Here is an 18,936-nt window from a genome sequence, read left to right on the forward strand (position 1 = left end):
ACTGCACTCTGCACTCTGCACCAGTTGCACATTTGGGCTTCACCACAAGAAGGTCTTGTCCTGGCTTCAACTGGTTCAAGGAGGGACTCCCTGTTTGCTACAGGTACAAAGTTGCTGCCCAGAGTCCCCTGCATCAAGTCATGCAAGCAGTGCCCAGCTGACCAGCGCCGAGGGCCATTTGAGGATTCTGACCAGGTGCATTCTTGGAATTGTAGTCTCAACTCCCAAGGAACAACTCAGAGATTCTGAAACCTTGGATCAAGTTGCGAACACTTCAAGGACACAAAAAGGACCTCTGGAAGAAGATCCAGAAGTTTGGAGACGATTGGAGCAACTCTATAAGTTAGAGAGAGGTGCATTGAGGGAGTTGTAGTCACAGACCCCAAGAGGCAAACCAGAGCTTCTGAACCCTTGGCTGGTGCTGTGGACCACTTTTCTGAATCAAGAAACAGTTATGAAAGTACGTGTGACTGCGTTACCTTGTGGGTGGCCTGAACTTTGGACTTTGTCCCTTTACAGTGTGACCTTGTTTAATCCTTTGAGCGCTAGTTGCTTCTATGCGCTAGACAACATTAATTATTTAAAAATTAATATCTCCGGTTCTCCTTATCCGATTTTAGTCATTTTGGTGTAATTTTAAAGATAAGAATATAATCTATTTTTATAAATTGGTGTGGGTTTTTATTGTGTTTTGGGTTTTACTTACTAACTGTTTTGTGATTTTTAAATGCTTTACACAATTGTCTCTGAAGTTAAGCCTTGTCACTCATTGCCAAGCTACCAAGGTTTGAGCTGGGTTTAATTTATTGAGACCTAACTGGACCTAAGTGGAGGTTAGTGGCCTATTGCTATGTGTAGGTACTTACCTGCCCTTACCAATAACCAATTTTCCAACAGTGCCCACGCCAGGACCACAAGTCCTGTTCAGGACCAAGGACAGCTAGCACACCTCTGCATCCCGGCCCCATGAGCCAGTTAAAGCTTGACTGACTGTTGAGACTTAGGCGGTCATTCTGACCTTGGCGGACGGCGGAGGCCGTCCGCCAAGGTACCGCCGTCAGAACACCGCACCGCGGTCGAAAGACCGCGGCGGTGATTCTGACATTTGCCCTGGGCTGGCGGGCGGCCGCCAAAAGACCGCCCGCCAGCCCAGGGCAAATCAACCTTCCCACTAGGATGCCGGCTCAGAATTGAGCCGGCGGAGTGGGAAGGTGCGACGGGTGCAGTTGCACCCGTCGCGTATTTCAGTGTCTGCTGGGCAGACACTGAAATACTTTTTGGGGCCCTCTTACGGGGGCCCCTGCCGTGCCCATGCCGTTGGCATGGGCACGGCAGGGGCCCCCAGGGGCCCCGCGGCATCCCCTACCGCCATCCTGTTCGTGGCGGGAGAGCCGCCATGATCAGGATGGCGGTAGGGGGTGTCAGAATCCCCATGGCGGCGGAGCGCGCTCTGCCGCCATGGAGGATTCAGACGGGCAGCGGACTTTCCGTTTCTGGCCACGGCTGAACCGCCGCGGTCAGAATGCCCAGCGGTGCACCGCCAGCCTGTTGGCGGTGCTACCGCCGACCTCCGCCATGGCGGTAATTACCGCCATGGTCAGAATGACCCCCTTAGTCTGTGAACCCGCAAGACCTTAACCCCAGGTGGGTCCACAGAACTCACCCCACAAGTGCCCGATTGCATACTGTGTTTTCTGTCGTTGATCGCAATGATAGAATTTGACAGCTCTGCAAAGTACTGATTTATTTAAAGCTCATAAATTAATAACTCTGATTATCCTTTATGTATCAACCTCATTTTGGTGTCTAAAATTATATAAAAATCTGCCTTATTTCTTTTAAATTGTTGTTGGATTTCTCTCGAGGTGTGTCAATTACTTATTGACCATGTTTGTGTTGTGAAATGCTTAACACAGGTTCCTCTAATTAGCTTGACTTCTCTTTGCCACTCTACCCGGACTGAGCTAAGGTTTATTAGTGTGAATCCAATGACCATCTCTGGGGTATTGTGAAAGCATTACATGGTAAGACTCCCCGTATTACCACATAATACTACCACCTTGCTACAGTGTACTGCCTAGCCCCAACACAGCCACCCTTGTGCCATGGTGCAAGGGTGCGTGCGTTGTAAGCAGGGGCACCTTCCCACACAAAAACACTCCTGAGGGGCATTTTTCACTTTCTATGTGTGCTGTAGAATGCCATGAGAGTTGGGTGGCAGCACCCACGCAACGCTTGCAGAATGCCTCCCTTGCACAGAGTAAGGCAATGCAGCAATTTGCGCTTCTTTGCCTTACTTTGGATTTACGGAATCACTCAGGGCCACGCAAAGCGGCTGTGCATTACTTCATAAATATGACTTAAGGTTTGCGTTGCTCTCGCACCATGTTGCGTGGTGCAAACGCAACACAAACCATGTCATAAACAGGCCCCTCAGTGACTATGTAGGCAGAGCATCAGCTCACAGCTAACCAAAGGCTTTCAGTCAAGTGAGGGCCCTAAGAAAGGTCGGGCCCCAGGGAAGAGGGCTACACAGATTCATGCTATGCCCCTGCCACATGGTTGACACAAACAAAGGGTTTGTTGAAGGAAGGAACGTGTGAGCAGGAGGGGTTAAAAGGAAGGAGGGAGAGGTACTGGATGACAAGAGAAGATGAGGACTGCAGGTACCAGAGATGGTAAAAGATAAAGAGGAGGAGAGGGATGCTGGAGCATAGAAATACTCCGCACCTTCACAGATGATGCTCACCACGAATCAAGAGCATAAATATAATTTGCAGCTTCCCAAATGGTGCTCACCAGGCACCTCAAATGGAATCAAGAGCAAAGAAATACTCCAAAGTGCTTCTGATGATACTCACCTGGCACCCAAGACGGATGCAGGAGCATAAAAATACTCCACAAGATCTCTGATGATTTTCACCAGGCACACTTGAGAGACACAAGAGTAAAGATACACTCCACAAAGCCTCTGATAAAATCCACCAGACACCCTAGAGGAACACAGAAGCACAAACATACTCCACAGCGCTTATGAGACCAGGCAATCAAAGAGATGGAAAAGCCTAGAAATACTCCACAGATCACCTGTGAATACCCACCTCCCACTTAAAGGGATGCAGGATGGGATAGTACTCCACAGTACCTTTGTTGATACTCACCAGGCACCCTAAAGGGATGCAGGAACAAAGAAATACTCCACAGTACCTCTAATGACACTCACCAGGCACCCTGATGGGATGCAGTTGCATAGAAATACTCCACAGTACCTCTGAAGTAACTCACCAGGCACCCTAGAGAGAAGCAGGAGCATAGAAATACTTCACAGAGCCTCTGATGATACTCACCAGTCAACCAATGAGGTGCAGGAGAACAGAAATACTTCACAGTACCCCTCATGATACTAAACAAGCATCCAAGAGACACAAGAAGAAGATACACTCCACAGAGCCTGTGATGATACTCACTAGGCACCTTGAAAGGAATCAAGAGATAGAAATACTTCACAGTATCAATAATGATACTCACCAGTCAACCAATGAGATGCAGGAGCATAGAAATACTCCACAGTACCTCTGAAGTAACTCACCAGGCACCCTAGAGAGAAGCAGGAGCATAGAAATACTCCACAGAGCCTCTGATGATACTCACCAGTCAACCAATGAGGTGCAGGAGAACAGAAATACTTCACAGTACCCCTCATGATACTAAACACGCATCCAAGAGAGACACAAGAAGAAGATACACTCCGCAGAGCCTGTGATGATACTCACTAGGCACCTTGAAAGGAATTAAGAGATAGAAATAGTTCACAGTATCAATAATGATACTCACCAGTCAACCAATGAGATGCAGGAGCATAGAAATACTCCACAGTACCTCTTATCACACATATGGGCAGACTGAGACTAGACTCACAGATGAGTAACACTTACCCTGCAGGTCATCCGGAACTTTTCGGACATCCAGAACTTTCCTGGTGGCTTCATGTAACAAGGAAGCACCTGCAAGAACAGGAGTGGCTTTATATAACACACACATATAGTATTACGATGCGCACATCTACAGTTCAGCATGAGTCACAACACCTTCCCATGCCCCCCAATACCTGAAGCATTGGCACACTTACCGTAAGGCACTGCCTGGCTCCTCCGCACCCACTTCACATCCCATGAACCCTGTAGATGAAGGAAGTCTGACTAGTTGCATTTGTGCCCCAAGGCACCCTCTGGTGGATGCCATCCTTTCAGCTGTATGGAAACATGCAATGCCATGGGTGCCTGTGGTGCCTCTGTGGTGGAGGAGACTTCTGACCCCAAGATGGCAGAGGATCCAATCACTCACCCAGGATGTGACATGCCACCACAAGAAATGACATCACCTGACCACTGACTTAGTGAAGCCTTCACAGTAATACACAGGACATGCTACCCATCTAAGAGTGACTACCTCTGTGGACCCTGACACTGAGGATGGGGCATTGCAAGTCTCCAGCCTCTTTGCAAGGGCGCAGCAGCTTAGGGAGCAGTAAAAGATTTCCCAGTGCACTGAGTGCTTTCTGAGCAGAATACCCCAGGCAATGATCGAGGAACACATCAGGAAAGAGAGAGATTATTCTGTGCTCATTGACAGTCCCTGGGGAAGGATGCATCCAGGTAGCCATTTTGGCCATCACTTTCTCAGGTGCCTCTTAGCTCTTCTTCTCTCACCTCCCTGTTCTGTGGCCGTCACCAGCCCAGCTTCCTGGGGGAGGGGTCCTGGCGTGAAGCCCTAGGGGACATTCTCACCAGTGTCACACAGTCCTTGAGAAAATACTCCAGATTCCTTTTCCAGTTGGCTGAGCCCTTTTGTGTTCTTGCACTGTGAGGAAATGGGTGTATTATATGGTGTTGTTAAGTGACCTCACTGTGTAATACACTTACCACCCGCTTAAGGACCCTTAGGTTTCATGTGTAAAACCTTCAGCGCAACCCTGGGTAGCTGTGGCTCTGAGCAGCAAGGCTTACACAGAGGAACAAGTGTGAAGCATTTAAACAGCGCTAACACAATTGAAGAAGTCATTAATAACACACTAAAGAAATCCAACATTAAGTTACAAAAACAGACTGTATGTGTATGTATGTTTAGCCTCCACAACAAAAAAGATGCACAGGAGGGTGCCGGAGATATAGAATTCCAAGGTATAGTATATTGGATTATTTAAGTCAACCGTGAACAAGCATTGGCAAATTCAACATATGTGAAACTTTGAAACTTTAAAAATATTTGGGCTAGTTGTATTGCGGTCACTTGGAGTCACTTTAGACAGCTAACTCCAGTAGAGATGCAGTCAGGGGTACTAGCAAGGTCCTCAGAAACAGTTACCTCGGCAGGTGAAGCACTCTTCAGTCAGTTCCAGCCACTTTAATCCTTTGCAGGGCTTACCTGTGGAAATGGTCCAGATGGAAAGGATGAAGGATACTGAAGATGGTCAAAAGATGTTGTGGATGCAATGTAGTCGACAGGGTTCTTGTTGTGACTGCTCTTCAGTCCACAAAGGGGGTGAGGTGGTCCAGGTCACAGGGTCGCCGTCCCTTGAAGTCCTCTCAGTGCTGGCAGTACTGGTAGAAGTCCAGTTGCCACTGGACTACCGGCATCCCAGTATTGTGGTCACAGGTGAATACTTCCTCTGGTCCTCGGGGAAGGGGTATCCCAGCAGCACTCCGACGACACTACTGGTTTCAGCAAACACAGGTGGAATTGTTTGCAGAGGGTCCTGGTTCCCGGTGCTGCATGGTGGTGGTTGGTGGCGGGCTGAAGACTTTAGGCCACACACTTGCCCCAGCACACTGCTCAGCTGTTTTGTCCCTATACTGTGAACATGAGGCCAGCTCACTGACCCTTGGAGTCTCCTGGCGTTGGCTAGGCCGTGTGTAGGAGGCTGGACTGGCTTGTAGTGAGTACCAAGGGGTACTTGCACCTTGCACCAGGCCCAGTTATCCCTTATTAGTGTATAGGGTGTCTAGCAGCTTAGGCTGATAGATAATGGTAGCTTAGCAAAGCAGCTCAGGCTGAACTAGGAGACGTGTGAAGCTACTACAGTACCACTTAGTGTCATATGCACAATATCATAAGAAAACACAATACACAGTTATACTAAAAATAAAGGTACTTTATTTTTATGACAATATGCCAAAGTATCTTAGAGTGTACCCTCAGTGAGAGGATAGGAAATATACACAAGATATATATACACAATAGCAAAAATATGCAGTATAGTCTTAGAAAACAGTGCAAACAATGTATAGTTACAATAGGATGCAATGGGGAAACATAGGGATAGGGGCAACACAAACCATATACTCCAGAAGTGGAATGCGAACCACGAATGGACCCCAAACCTATGTGACCTTGTAGAGGGTCGCTGGGACTATTAGAAAATAGTGAGAGTTACCAAAATAACCCTCCCCAAGACCCTGAAAAGTGAGTGCAAAGTGCACCAAAGTTCCCCTAAGGACAAAATAGTCGTGTTAGAGGGAGAATGCAAGGAAAACACAAATCAGCAATGCAACAACGATGGATTCCTGTCTGAGGGTACCTGTGGAACAAGGGGACCAAGTCCAAAAGTCACAAGCAGCTCGGAGATGGGCAGATGCCCAAGAAATGCCAGCGGTTGGTGCAAAGAAGCTCTTACTAGGCTGAAGAACTGTGAATACTGCAAGAACGACAAGGGCTAGAGACTTCCCCTTTGGAGGATGGATCCCCCACGCCTTGGAGAGTCGTGCAGAAGTGTTTTCCCGCCGGATGGACGCCAACAAGCCTTGCTACACGCAAATCGTGCGTTTGGCGTTTTTGGACGCTGCTGAGGCCCAGGAGGGACCAGGAGGTCGCAAATTGGACCTGCAGAGAGAGGGGACGTCGAGCAAGACAAAGAGCCCTCACTGAAGCAGGTAGCACCCGGAGAAGTGCCAGAAACAGGCACTACGAGGATGCGTGAAACGGTGCTCGCCGAAGTTGCACAAAGGAGTCCCACGTCGCCGGAGACCAACTTAGAAAGTCGTGCAATGCAGGTTAGAGTGCCGTGGACCCAGGCTTGGCTGTGCACGAAGGATTTCCGCCGGAAGTGCACAGGGGCCGGAGTAGCTTGCAAAGTCGCGGTTCCCAGCAATGCAGCCCAGCGAGGTGAGGCAAGGACTTACCTCCACCAAACTTGGGCTGAAGAGTCACTGGACTGTGGGGGTCACTTGGACGGTGTCGCTGGATTCGAGGGACCTCGCTCGTCGTGCTGAGAGGAGACCCAAGGGACCGGAGATGCAGCTTTTTGGTGCCTGCGGTTGCAGGGGGAAGATTCCGTCGACCCACGGGAGATTTCTTCGGAGCTTCTGTTGCAGAGAGGAGGCAGACTACCCCCACAGCATGCACAAGCAGGAAAACAGTCGAGAAGGCGGCAGGATCAGCGTTACAGAGTTGCAGTAGTCGTCTTTGCTACTATGTTACAGGTTTGCAGGCTTCCAGCGCGGTCAGCGGTCGATTCCTTATCAGAAGGTGAAGAGGGAGATGCAGAGGAACTCGGCTGAGCTCATGCATTCGTTATCTAAAGTTTCCCCAGAGACAGAGACCCTAAATAGCCAGAAAAGAGGGTTTGGCTACCTAGGAGAGAGGAAAGGCTACTAACACCTGAAGGAGCCTATCACAAGGAGTCTCTGACGTCACCTGGTGGCACTGGCCACTCAGAGCAGTCCAGTGTGCCAGCAGCACCTCTGTTTCCAAGATGGCAGAGGTCTGGAGCACACTGGAGGAGCTCTGGACACCTCCCAGGGGAGGTGCAGGTCAGGGGAGTGGTCACTCCCCTTTCCTTTGTCCAGTTTCGCGCCAGAGCAGGGGCTAAGGGGTCCCTGAACCGGTGTAGACTGGCTTATGCAGAATTGGGCACCTCTGTGCCCAACAAAGCATTTCCAGAGGCTGGGGGAGGCTACTCCTCCCCTGCCTTCACACCATTTTCCAAAGGGAGAGGGTGTCACACCCTCTCTCAGAGGAAGTTCTTTGTTCTGCCATCCTGGGCCAGGCCTGGCTGGACCCCAGGAGGGCAGATGCCTGTCTGAGGGGTTGGCAGCAGCAGCAGCTGCAGAGAAACCCCAGGAAGGGCAGTCTGGCAGTACCAGGGTCTGTGCTACAGACCACTGGGATCATGGAATTGTACCAACAATGCCAGGATGGCATAGAGGGGGCAATTCCATGATCATAGACATGTTACATGGCCATATTCGGAGTTACCATGGTGAAGCTACATATAGGTAGTGACCTATATGTAGTGCACGCGTGTAATGGTGTCCCCGCACTCACAAAGTTCAGTGAATTGGCTCTGAACAATGTGGGGGCACTTTGGCTAGTGCCAGGGTGCCCTCACACTAAGTAACTTTGCACCTAACCTTTACCAGGTAAAGGTTAGACATATAGGTGACTTATAAGTTACTTAAGTGCAGTGTAAAATGGCTGTGAAATAACGTGGACGTTATTTCACTCAGGCTGCAGTGGCAGGCCTGTGTAAGAATTGTCAGAGCTCCCTATGGGTGGCAAAAGAAATGCTGCAGCCCATAGGGATCTCCTGGAACCCCAATACCCTGGGTACCTCAGTACCATATACTAGGGGATTATAAGGGTGTTCCAGTAAGCCAATGTAAATTGGTAAAAATGGTCACTAGCCTGTCAGTGACAATTTGGAAAGAAATGAGAGAGCATAACCACTGAGGTTCTGATTAGCAGAGCCTCAGTGAGACAGTTAGTCACTACACAGGTAACACATACAGGCACACTTATGAGCACTGGGGTCCTGGGTTACCAGGGTCCCAGTGACACATACAACTAAAACAACATATATACAGTGAAAAATGGGGGTAACATGCCAGGCAAGATGGTACTTTCCTACACCGTGGAGATGACGTCTCCACAAGAGACAGCAGGCACGGTCCCTCTCCTTTGCTAGTCACCAGGATCAGCAGGCCCAGTCACAGAGGTGCAGCCTCTCGTTGTTGGTTCCACAGTGCAGCAGGGCAGTATTTCTTCAGTCCTCTTCCAGTCCAGTCAAAATCTGAGTTTGGGGTGCTAGGGGTGCCTGAATTATGCTTGGAAAATGCCCTCAGAGACAGGTGAAGTTGGTAGCCAGTGAGCTACCGGGTTCTCTGCTACTTGATGACCACTGTCTGCGAAGTGTGGCATCTGGGGATCCTAGGGTGCACCAATCTGCCCACTTCCAATATGGAGAACACCTCTCCAGGCATGTGAAGCTCTTTACCTCAACCATGGAGCAGCCCCTCTCCCGAGTGTTACTTATGTGCCTTTTAAAGGTGGCTTCTCCTTTGAAGCTCGCCTTTTGAGCAACACCTGTGTGACCTCTGCAGGAGGGAGGTGACACTTCTCTCCCTTGCAGGGCCCTATTGTAAACTTTCCTGAAAGTCATTAGCACATCATCCCAGGAGGGCAGAAAGCTGTCTGCAGGACAAGCACCATGTACATCAGTAAACATGCATTAGAAACCTTGGGCAACTAAACTAAATGGGGCAACTTATACAGTTGCACTTTGCACGTTATCCCTATCTTGGGGTGACTTCCATATATTTAAAAGGGAAGTTTGGGCTTTGCCATTACCTTAAATTGCAAAGTTGAGTTAGCAGTTTAAAACTGTCCCTTCAGTCTGCTGTGGCAGGCTGGAAGACATGTTTTACCTTGTCCCACTCAGGGCGGCACAACCAGTGCTGCAGTCCCTGGGGTAAGCTCTAACTTAAAGGCCCGGGGAACCCCTGATACCATATACTAGAGACTGAAATGTAAGTTAGGCTATATCAACAGGGGACAGCCAATCAACATGCACCATTTTAAGGGTCAGAGCACATGCACCAAGTGCTGTTTACCAGAGTTCAAGGCATTTCAGAGCCATTACACTAATGCCTAGTATGCAAAATGGGGACAAAATGTCTGGGTAAAGCTGCAAAAAGCCTGTTTCCTTACAAGCACACTGGTGCATTATGGGGCCCTTGGGGTGTCCTTGAGCACCTGTCATCATGAGCACTTCCTTTCTTGTCCACACAGTCAAGATGCAAATATAACTTGCCTAAAGGGCTTTGGCCCTTGATGAGCTCCAGGTCAGACTGCGGATGTTTTATTCTTTTTCACTTGTCACTTGTGTGGTGCTCTCCGGGTCCTCTCTACTTCTCCTGGTCCAGCAATCACTGGAGGTCAAGTTAGATGCCAGAAACAATCCCAGCCACGTGTTGGTTGAGTACCATGACTATGGCTTTGCACCAAGAGGTTGTGTTTGGGATCTTCATGCATTCAAGGATCTGAACAGGGCCATTAGATCTCCACTGTTTGAGTTTCTGTGATCCAGAGGTTCTTCCTAGTGTTATCTTGAAGGGATCCTAGTGTTATCTTGACCTGCAGCCTGTTTCAAATGACCGGGTTCTCAGATACAGCATTGAGGGTGCATGGAGTGCAAAGCCATCCACCTGTAGTTTTATGTGACCAGAGTTGTTTACAGGAGGGTCCGATATAAAACCCACTTCATAAACCATGATCCGTTGCAATCTATCTGAATAGGAGCACATAGGGATGGGGGCAACACAAACCATATACTCCAAAAGTGGAATGCGAACCACAAATGCACCCCAGACCTATGTGAGCTTGTAGAGGGTCGCTGGGACTGTAAGAAAACAGTGAGGGTTACCAAAATACACCACCCCAAGACCCTGAAAAGTAGGAGTAAAGTGCACCTACTACCCGCAGAGAGCACAATAGTTGTGATAGGGGGATTCTGCAAGAACAACAAACACCAGCAGTGCACTGACAACGGATTTCCAGACCTGAGGACCTGCAAAGCAAGGGGACTAAGTCCAATAGTCGTGACGGTGTCCAGCGGGGGCAGGAGCCCAGGAAACCCCAGATGAAGGTGCAAGGAAGCTGCCTCTGGTTGGAAGAAGCTTGGAGTTCTGCAAGGAAGAAGAGGACTAGGGACTTCTCCTTCGGAAGACGGATGTCACATGTCGCGATGAAGCTTGCAGAGGTGTTCCCACGCAGAAATACCGCAAACAAGCCTTGCTAGCTGCAAGGGTTGTGGTACAGGTTTTTGGGTGCTGCTGAGGACCAGGAAAGACCAGGATGTCGCCTTTTGGAGGAGGAGACAGAGAGGGCGCTCAGCAACTCAGAGAGCCCTCACAGAAGCAGGCAGCACCCACAGAAGTACCCCAACAGGCACTTAGAAGAATAGTGAACCGGAGTCCACGCGAAGTTACAAAGGGGGTCCCACGACGCCGGAGGACAACTCAGAAGGTTGTGCACTGAAGGACGGAGTGCTGGGGACCCAGGCTAAGCTGTGCACGAAGGAAACCCTGGAAGAGTGCACAAACTTGGACTGAAGGATCACTGGACTGTGGGAGTCACTTGGACAGAGTTGCTGTGTTCCAGGGACCACCCTCGCCGTGCTGAAAGGGGACCCAGAGGACCAGTGATGCAGTCTTTTGGTGCCTGCGGTTGCAGGGGGAAGATTCCGTCGACCCACGGGAGATTTCTTCAGAGCTTCTGGTGCAGAACCTCAGTGGTTATTGTAGGAGGCTGGACTGGCTTGTAGTGAGTACCAAGGGGTACTTGCACTTTGCACCAGGCCCAGTTATCCCTTATTAGTGTATAGGGTGTCTAGCAGCTTAGGCTGATAGATAATGGTAGCTTAGCAGAGCAGCTTAGGCTGAACTAGGAGACGTGTGAAGCTACTACAGTACCACAAGTGTCACTTGCACAATATCATAAGAAAACACAATACACAGTTATACTAAAAATAAAGGTACTTTATTTTTATGACAATATGCCAAAGTATCTTAGAGTGTACCCTCAGTGAGAGGATAGGAAATATACACAAGATATATGTACACAATACCAAAAATATACAGTATAGTCTTAGAAAACAGTGCAAACAATGTATAGTTACAATAGGATGCAATGGGAACACATAGGGATAGGGGCAACACAAACCATATACTCCAAAAGTGGAATGCGAACCACAAATGGACCCCAAACCTATGTGACCTTGTACAGGGTCGCTGGGACTATTAGAAAATAGTGAGAGTTAGAAAATTAGCCCTCCCCAAGACCCTGAAAAGTGAGTGCAAAGTGCACTAAAGTTCCCCAAAAGACAAAGAAGTCGTGAGAGAGGAATAATGCAGGAAAGACACAAACCAACAATGCAACAACTGTGGATTTCCAATCTAGGGTACCTGTGGAACAAGGGGACCAAGTCCAAAAGTCACAAGCAAGTCGGAGATGGGCATATGCCCAGGAAATGCCAGCTGTGGATGCAAAGAAGCTTCTACTGGACAGAAGAAGCTGAGGTTTCTGCAGGAACGAAAAGGGCTAGAGACTTCCTCTTTGGTGGACGGATCCCTCTCGCTGAGGAGAGTTGTGCAGAAGTGTTTTCCCGCCGAAAGAACACCAACAAGCCTTGCTAGTTGCAAATCGTGCGGTTAGCGTTTTTGGACGCTGCTGTGGCCCAGGAGGGACCAGGAGGTCGCAAATTGGACCAGGAGAGAGAAGGGACGTCGAGCAAAACAAGGAGCCCTCTCTGAAGCAGGTAGCACCGGGAGAAGTGCCAGAAACAGGCACTAAGAGGATGCATGAAACAGTGCTCACCCGAAGTTACACAAAGGAGTCCCACATCGCCGGAGACCAACTTAGAAAGTCGTGTAATGCAGGTTAGAGTGCAGTGGACCCAGGCTTGGCTGTGCACACAGGATTTCCGCCAGAAGTGCACAGGGGCCGGAGTAGCTGCAAAAGTCGCGGTTCCCAGCAATGCAGTCTAGCGAGGTGAGGCAAGGACTTACCTCCACCAAACTTGGACTAAAGAGTCACTGGACTGTGGGGGCCACTTGGACACAGTTGCTGGATTCGAGGGACCTCGCTCGTCGTGCTGAGAGGAGACCCAAGGGACCGGTAATGCAGCTTTTTGGTGCCTGCGGTTGCAGGGGGAAGATTCCGTCGACCCACGGGAGATTTCTTCGGAGCTTCTAGTGCAGAGAGGAGGCAGACTACCCCCACAGCATGCACCACCAGGAAAACAGTCGAGAAGGCGGCAGGATCAGCGTTACAGAGTTGCAGTAGTCGTCTTTGCTACTTTGTTGCAGTGTTGCAGGCTTCCAGCGCGGTCAGCAGTCGATTCCTTGGCAGAAGGTGAAGAGAGAGATGCAGAGGAACTCTGATGAGCTCTTGCATTCGTTATCTAAAGTTTCCCCAGAGACAAAGACCCTAAATAGCCAGAAAAGAGGGTTTGGCTACTTAGGAGAGAGGATAGGCTACTAACACCTGAAGGAGCCTATCAGAAGGAGTCTCTGACGTCACCTGGTGGCACTGGCCACTCAGAGCAGTCCAGTCAGGCTCCCCCACGGACCCATGCCCTCATCATGTTTTCAACTCAGCCAACGCCACCATCGCCCCCAAACTCCGCAAGATCATCAACCTCTCATTCACCTCCGCCACCTTCCCGGACAGCTGGAAACACGCAGAAATCCAACCCCTCCTCAAGAAACCCAAGGCCGACCCCAACGATCTCAAAAACTTCCGCCCGATCTCTCTCCTCCCTTTTCCAGCAAAAGTCATCGAGAAGATCGTCAACACACAACTCACCCACTTCCTCGAAGACAACTCCATCCTGGACCCCTCACAATCCGGTTTCAGACGAAACCACAGCACGGAGACTGCTCTCCTCGCCGCCACAGATGACATCAGACATCAAATGGACAACGGCGAAACCTCGGCCCTCATCCTCCTCGACCTATCAGCCGCTTTCGACACAGTCTGCCACCGCACCCTACTGACCCGCCTCCAGGAAGCCGGCATCCAAGACAAAGCCCTCCACTGGATCTCATCCTTTCTCTCCGACAGAACTCAGAGAGTCCGACTCTCCCCCTTTCGCTCCAAAGCCACCAACCTCATCTGCGGCGTCCCCCAAGGATCCTCCCTCAGCCCCACATTGTTCAACGTCTACATGGCCCCCATCGCTAAACTGGCCCGCCAGCATCACCTCAGCATCATCTCCTACGCCGACGACACCCAGCTCGTCCTCTCCCTGACCAAAGACCCACTCACGCCAAAACAAACCTCCACGAGGGACTAAAATCCATCGCCGAATGGATGAACAACAGTCGCCTGAAACTCAACTCCGACAAGACGGAAATCCTCATCCTCGGACGCTCTCCCTCGGCCTGGAATGACTCTAGGTGGCCCGCCGACCTCGGACCCCCACCCACCCCTGCCAGCCACGCAAGAAACCTCGGCTTCATCCTGGACCCGGCCCTCACCATGTCCAAACAGGTCAGCACCGTCTCCTCCTCCTGTTTCAACACCCTCCGCATGCTCCGCAGAATCTTCAAGTGGATTCCAACAGAGTCCAGAAAGACGGTGACCCAAGCCCTCGTCAGCAGCAGACTGGACTACAGCAACGCACTCTACACAGGCATCCCAACCAAAGACATCAAACGACTTCAGCGCATCCAAAATGCTTCCGCCCGACTGATCCTCGACATACCCCGCCGATGCCACATCTCCCCTCACCTGAGGGAACTCCACTGGCTCCCGGTGGAGAAGAGGATCACCTTTAAACTCCTCACCCACGCTCACAAGGCACTGCACAACACCGGACCTTCCTACCTCAACTCCAGACTAAACTTCTACGCTCCCACACGTCAACTTCGATCCGCCAACCTCGCCCTCGCCGTCGTCCCCCGAATCCAGCGCAAGACCTGCGGCGGCAGATCCTTCTCCTTCCTCGCCGCCAAGACCTGGAACTCTCTCCCCACATCTCTACGCCAGACCCAGGACCTCCTCGCCTTCAGGAGACTCCTCAAGACCTGGCTCTTCGACCGCTAACTGCAGCGCACCCCCCCCCCCCAGCGCCTCGAAACCCTGACGGGTACATAGCGCGCTTTATAAATATCGTGATTGATTGATTGATTGATTGAGTGTGCCAGCAGCACCTCTGTTTCCAAGATGGCAGAGGTCTGGAGCACACTGGAGGAGCTCTGGACACCTCCCAGGGGAGGTGCAGGTCAGGGGAGTGGTCACTCCCCTTTCCTTTGTCCAGTTTCGCACCAGAGCAGGGGCTAAGGGGTCCCTGAACCGGTGTAGACTGGCTTATGCAGAATTGGGCACATCTGTGCCCAAGAAAGCATTTCCAGAGGCTGGGGGAGGCTACTCCTCCCCTGCCTTCACACCATTTTCAAAGGGAGAGGGTGTAACACCCTCTCTCAGAGGAAGTCCTTTGTTCTGCCATCCTGGGAAAAGCCTGGCTTGACCCCAGGGGGGCAGAAGCTTGTCTGAGGGGTTGGCAGCAGCAGCAGCTGCAGTGAAACCCCAGAAAAGGCAGTTTGGCAGTACCAGGGTCTGTGCTACAGACCACTGGGATCATCGAACTGTGCCAACAATGCCAGGATGGCATAGAGGGGGCAATTCCATGATCTTAGACATGTTACATGGCCATATTCGGAGTTACCATTGTGAAGCTACATATAGGTATTGACCTATATGTAGTGCACGCGTGTAATGGTGTCCCCGCACTCACAAAGTTCAGGGAATTGGCTCTGAACAATGTGGGGGCACCTTGGCTAGTGCCAGGGTGCCCTCACACTAAGTAACTTTACACCTAACCTTTACCAGGTAAAGGTTAGACATATAGGTGACTTATAAGTTACTTAAGTGCAGTGTAAAATGGCTGTGAAATAACGTGGACGTTATTTCACTCAGGCTGCAGTGGCAGGCCTGTGTAAGAATTGTCAGAGCTCCCTATGGGTGGCAAAAGAAATGCTGCAGCCCATAGGGATCTCCTGGAACCCCAATACCCTGGGTACCTCAGTACCATATACTAGGGAATTATAAGGGTGTTCCAGTAAGCCAATGTAAATTGGTAAAATTGGTCACTAGCCTGTTAGTGACAATTTAGAAAGAAATGAGAGAGCATAACCACTGAGGTTCTGATTAGCAGAGCCTCAGTGAGACAGTTAGTCACTACACAGGTAACACATTCAGGCACACTTATGAGCACTGGGGCCCTGGTGAACAGGGTCCGAGTGACACATACAACTAAAACAACATATATACAGTGAAAAATGGGGGTAACATGCCAGGCAAGATGGTACTTTCCTACACAACCCCCCCCCAAACGAAGGACAATAAGACTAGCCATGACCTGATGAGTCTTCATTGTCTAAGTGGAAATATCTGGAGAGTCCATCTGCATTGGAGTGGCTACTCCCAGGTCTATGTTCCACTGTATAGTCCATTCCCTGTAGGGATATGGACCACCTCAACAATTTAGGATTTTCACCTTTCATTTGTTTTAGCCAAAGTAGAGGTTTGTGGTCTGTCTGAACAATGAAGTGAGTGCCAAACAGGTATGGCCTCAACTTCTTCAGAGCCCAGACCACAGCAAAGGCCTCCCTCTCTATGGCAGACCAACGCTTTTCTCTAGGGGTCAACCTCCTACTAATAAAAGCAACAGGTTGATCCTGGCCCTCAGAATTAAGTTGTGATAGGACTGCCCCTACTCCTAATTCAGATGCATCAGTTTGGACATAGAATTTTTTAGAGTAACAAGGGCTTTTCAGGACAGGTGCAGAGCACATGGCCTGCTTCAGCTCCTCAAAAGCTTTCTGACAGTTTGCTGTCCATAATACCTTTTTAGGCATCTTCTTGGAAGTGAGGTCATTAAGAGGGGCTGCAATGGAGCCATAGTTCTTAATGAACCTCCTGTAATAACCAGTGAGGCCTAGGAAGGCTCTCACCTGAGTCTGTGTAGTAGGGGGAACCCAATCAATAATTGTTTGGATTTTCCCCTGAAGTGGTGCAATCTGTTCCCCACCAACAAGGTGTCCCAGATAAACCACCTTACCCTGCCCTATCTGGCACTTTGAAGCCTTGATAGTGAGGCCTGCCTTTTGCAGGGCCTCCAAAACTTTCCATAGGTGGACCAGGTGCTCATCCCAGCTGGAGCTAAAGACAGCTATATCGTCCAGATATGCTGCACTGAAAGCTTCCAGCCCTTGCAGGACTGTGTTCACCAACCTCTGAAAAGTGGCAGGTGCATTTTTCAAACCAAAAGGCATTACAGTGAACTGGTAATGTCCTCCAATGGTTGAAAATGCAGTCTTAGGTTTAGCATCTTCTGACAATTTGATCTGCCAATACCCTGCAGTCAAGTCAAAAGTGCTTAGATACTTGGCAGATGCCAGTGTATCTATGAGCTCATCTGCCCTGGCTATAGGGTGAGCATCAGTTTTGGTAACCAAGTTGAGACCTCTGTAGTCTACACAAAACCGCATTTCCTTCTTTCCATCTTTGGAATGGGGTTTTGGTACAAGTACCACAGGAGAAGCCCATGGACTTTCAGAGTGCTTAACCACTCCTAGGTCTAACATTTTCTGGACTTCTTGCTTTATGCAGTCCCTGACATGGTCAGGCTGCCTATAGATCTTACTTTTGACAGGCAAGCTGTCTCCAGTATCTATAGTGTGCTCACACCAAGAAGTGGTGCCTGGCACAGTAGAGAAGAGTTCAGAGAATTGATCTAGGAGATTTATGCAATTATCTTTCTGCTCAGCAGTAAGACAATCAGCCAAAACTACACCTTCCACAAGAGCATCTTATTCTGTGGAAGAGAAGAGATCAGGTAGAGGATCACTGTCTTCTTCCTGTCCCTCATCAGTTGCCATGAGCAGGGTGAGATCAGCCCTGTCATAGTAGGGTTTCAGGCGGTTTACATGGAGTACCCTAAGGGGACTCCTTGCAGTGCCTAAGTCAATTAAATAGGTGACTTCACCCTTTTTCTCAACAATTGTGTGGGGTCCACTCCATTTATCTTGGAGTGCTCTTGGGGCCACAGGCTCCAAGACCCACACTTTCTGCCCTGGTTGGTACTGAACCCAAACAGCCTTCTGATCATGCCATTGCTTCTGGAGCTCTTGGCTGGCCTGAAGGTTTTTACTGGCCTTTTTCATATACTCAGCCATCCTTGATCTGAGGCCAAGTACATAATCCACAATATCCTGCTTAGGAGCTTTTAAAGGTTGTTCCCAACCCTCCTTTACAAGTGTTAGTGGACCCCTAACAGGGTGTCCAAAAAGAAGTTCAAAGGGGCTGAAGCCCACTCCTTTCTGGGGTACCTCCCTGTAGGCAAAAAGGAGGCATGGTAGAAGGATATCCCATCTCCTGCGGAGTTTTTCAGGGAGACCCATAATCATGCCTTTGAGAGTTATGTTAAATCTCTCCACCAGTCCATTTGTTTGTGGATGATAGGGTGTGGTGAATTTGTAAGTTACACCACACTCCTTCCACATGGCCTTTAAGTATGCAGACATGAAATTGCTTCCCCTGTCTGATACTACTTCCTTTGGGAAGCCCACCCTGGAAAATATTCCCAGGAGGGCCTTTGCCACTGCAGGAGTTGTAGTGGTCCTTAAAGGAATAGCTTCAGGATATCTTGTGGCATGGTCCACTACCACCAAGATGAATCTATTGCCTGAAGCAGTAGGAGGGTCAAGGGGGCCAACTATGTCAACCCCTACCCTTTCAAAGGGAACCCCAACCACAGGCAGTGGAATAAGGGGTGCCTTTGGAGTGCCACCTGTCTTGCCACTGGCTTGACAGGTTTCACAAGACTTACAAAAATCTTTTGTGTCCTCAGACATCCTAGGCCAATGAAACAAGGGAACAAGTCTGTCCCAAGTTTTCATTTGTCCTAGATGCCCAGCTAGGGGAATGTCGTGTGCCAGAGTTAGGAGGAACTTTCTGTACTCCTGAGGAATCACTAATCTCCTGGCAGCTCCAGGTTTAGGATCCCTATGCTCAGTGTACAAGAGGTTGTCCTCCCAGTAAACTCTGTGAGAGTCACTGACATCCCCATTAGCCTGTTTGACAGCTTGCTGTCTG

General features: G+C 49.8%; 1 protein-coding gene across 1 annotated transcript in view; it reads right to left on the reverse strand.

Annotated features, from left to right (window-relative positions):
- Positions 1-18,936, reverse strand: part of LOC138252717 (NACHT, LRR and PYD domains-containing protein 3-like) — a 458,845-nt gene that overhangs the window by 298,030 nt on the left and 141,879 nt on the right. The window contains exon 4 of the mRNA XM_069205762.1: positions 3,936-4,004. Coding sequence (XP_069061863.1) covers positions 3,936-4,004 — 69 coding nt within the window. The remainder of the gene's footprint in view (positions 1-3,935; positions 4,005-18,936) is intronic.

This window comes from Pleurodeles waltl, chromosome 1_2 (genome assembly GCF_031143425.1).
Source record: "Pleurodeles waltl isolate 20211129_DDA chromosome 1_2, aPleWal1.hap1.20221129, whole genome shotgun sequence".
NCBI classification, from domain to species: Eukaryota; Metazoa; Chordata; class Amphibia; order Caudata; family Salamandridae; genus Pleurodeles; species Pleurodeles waltl.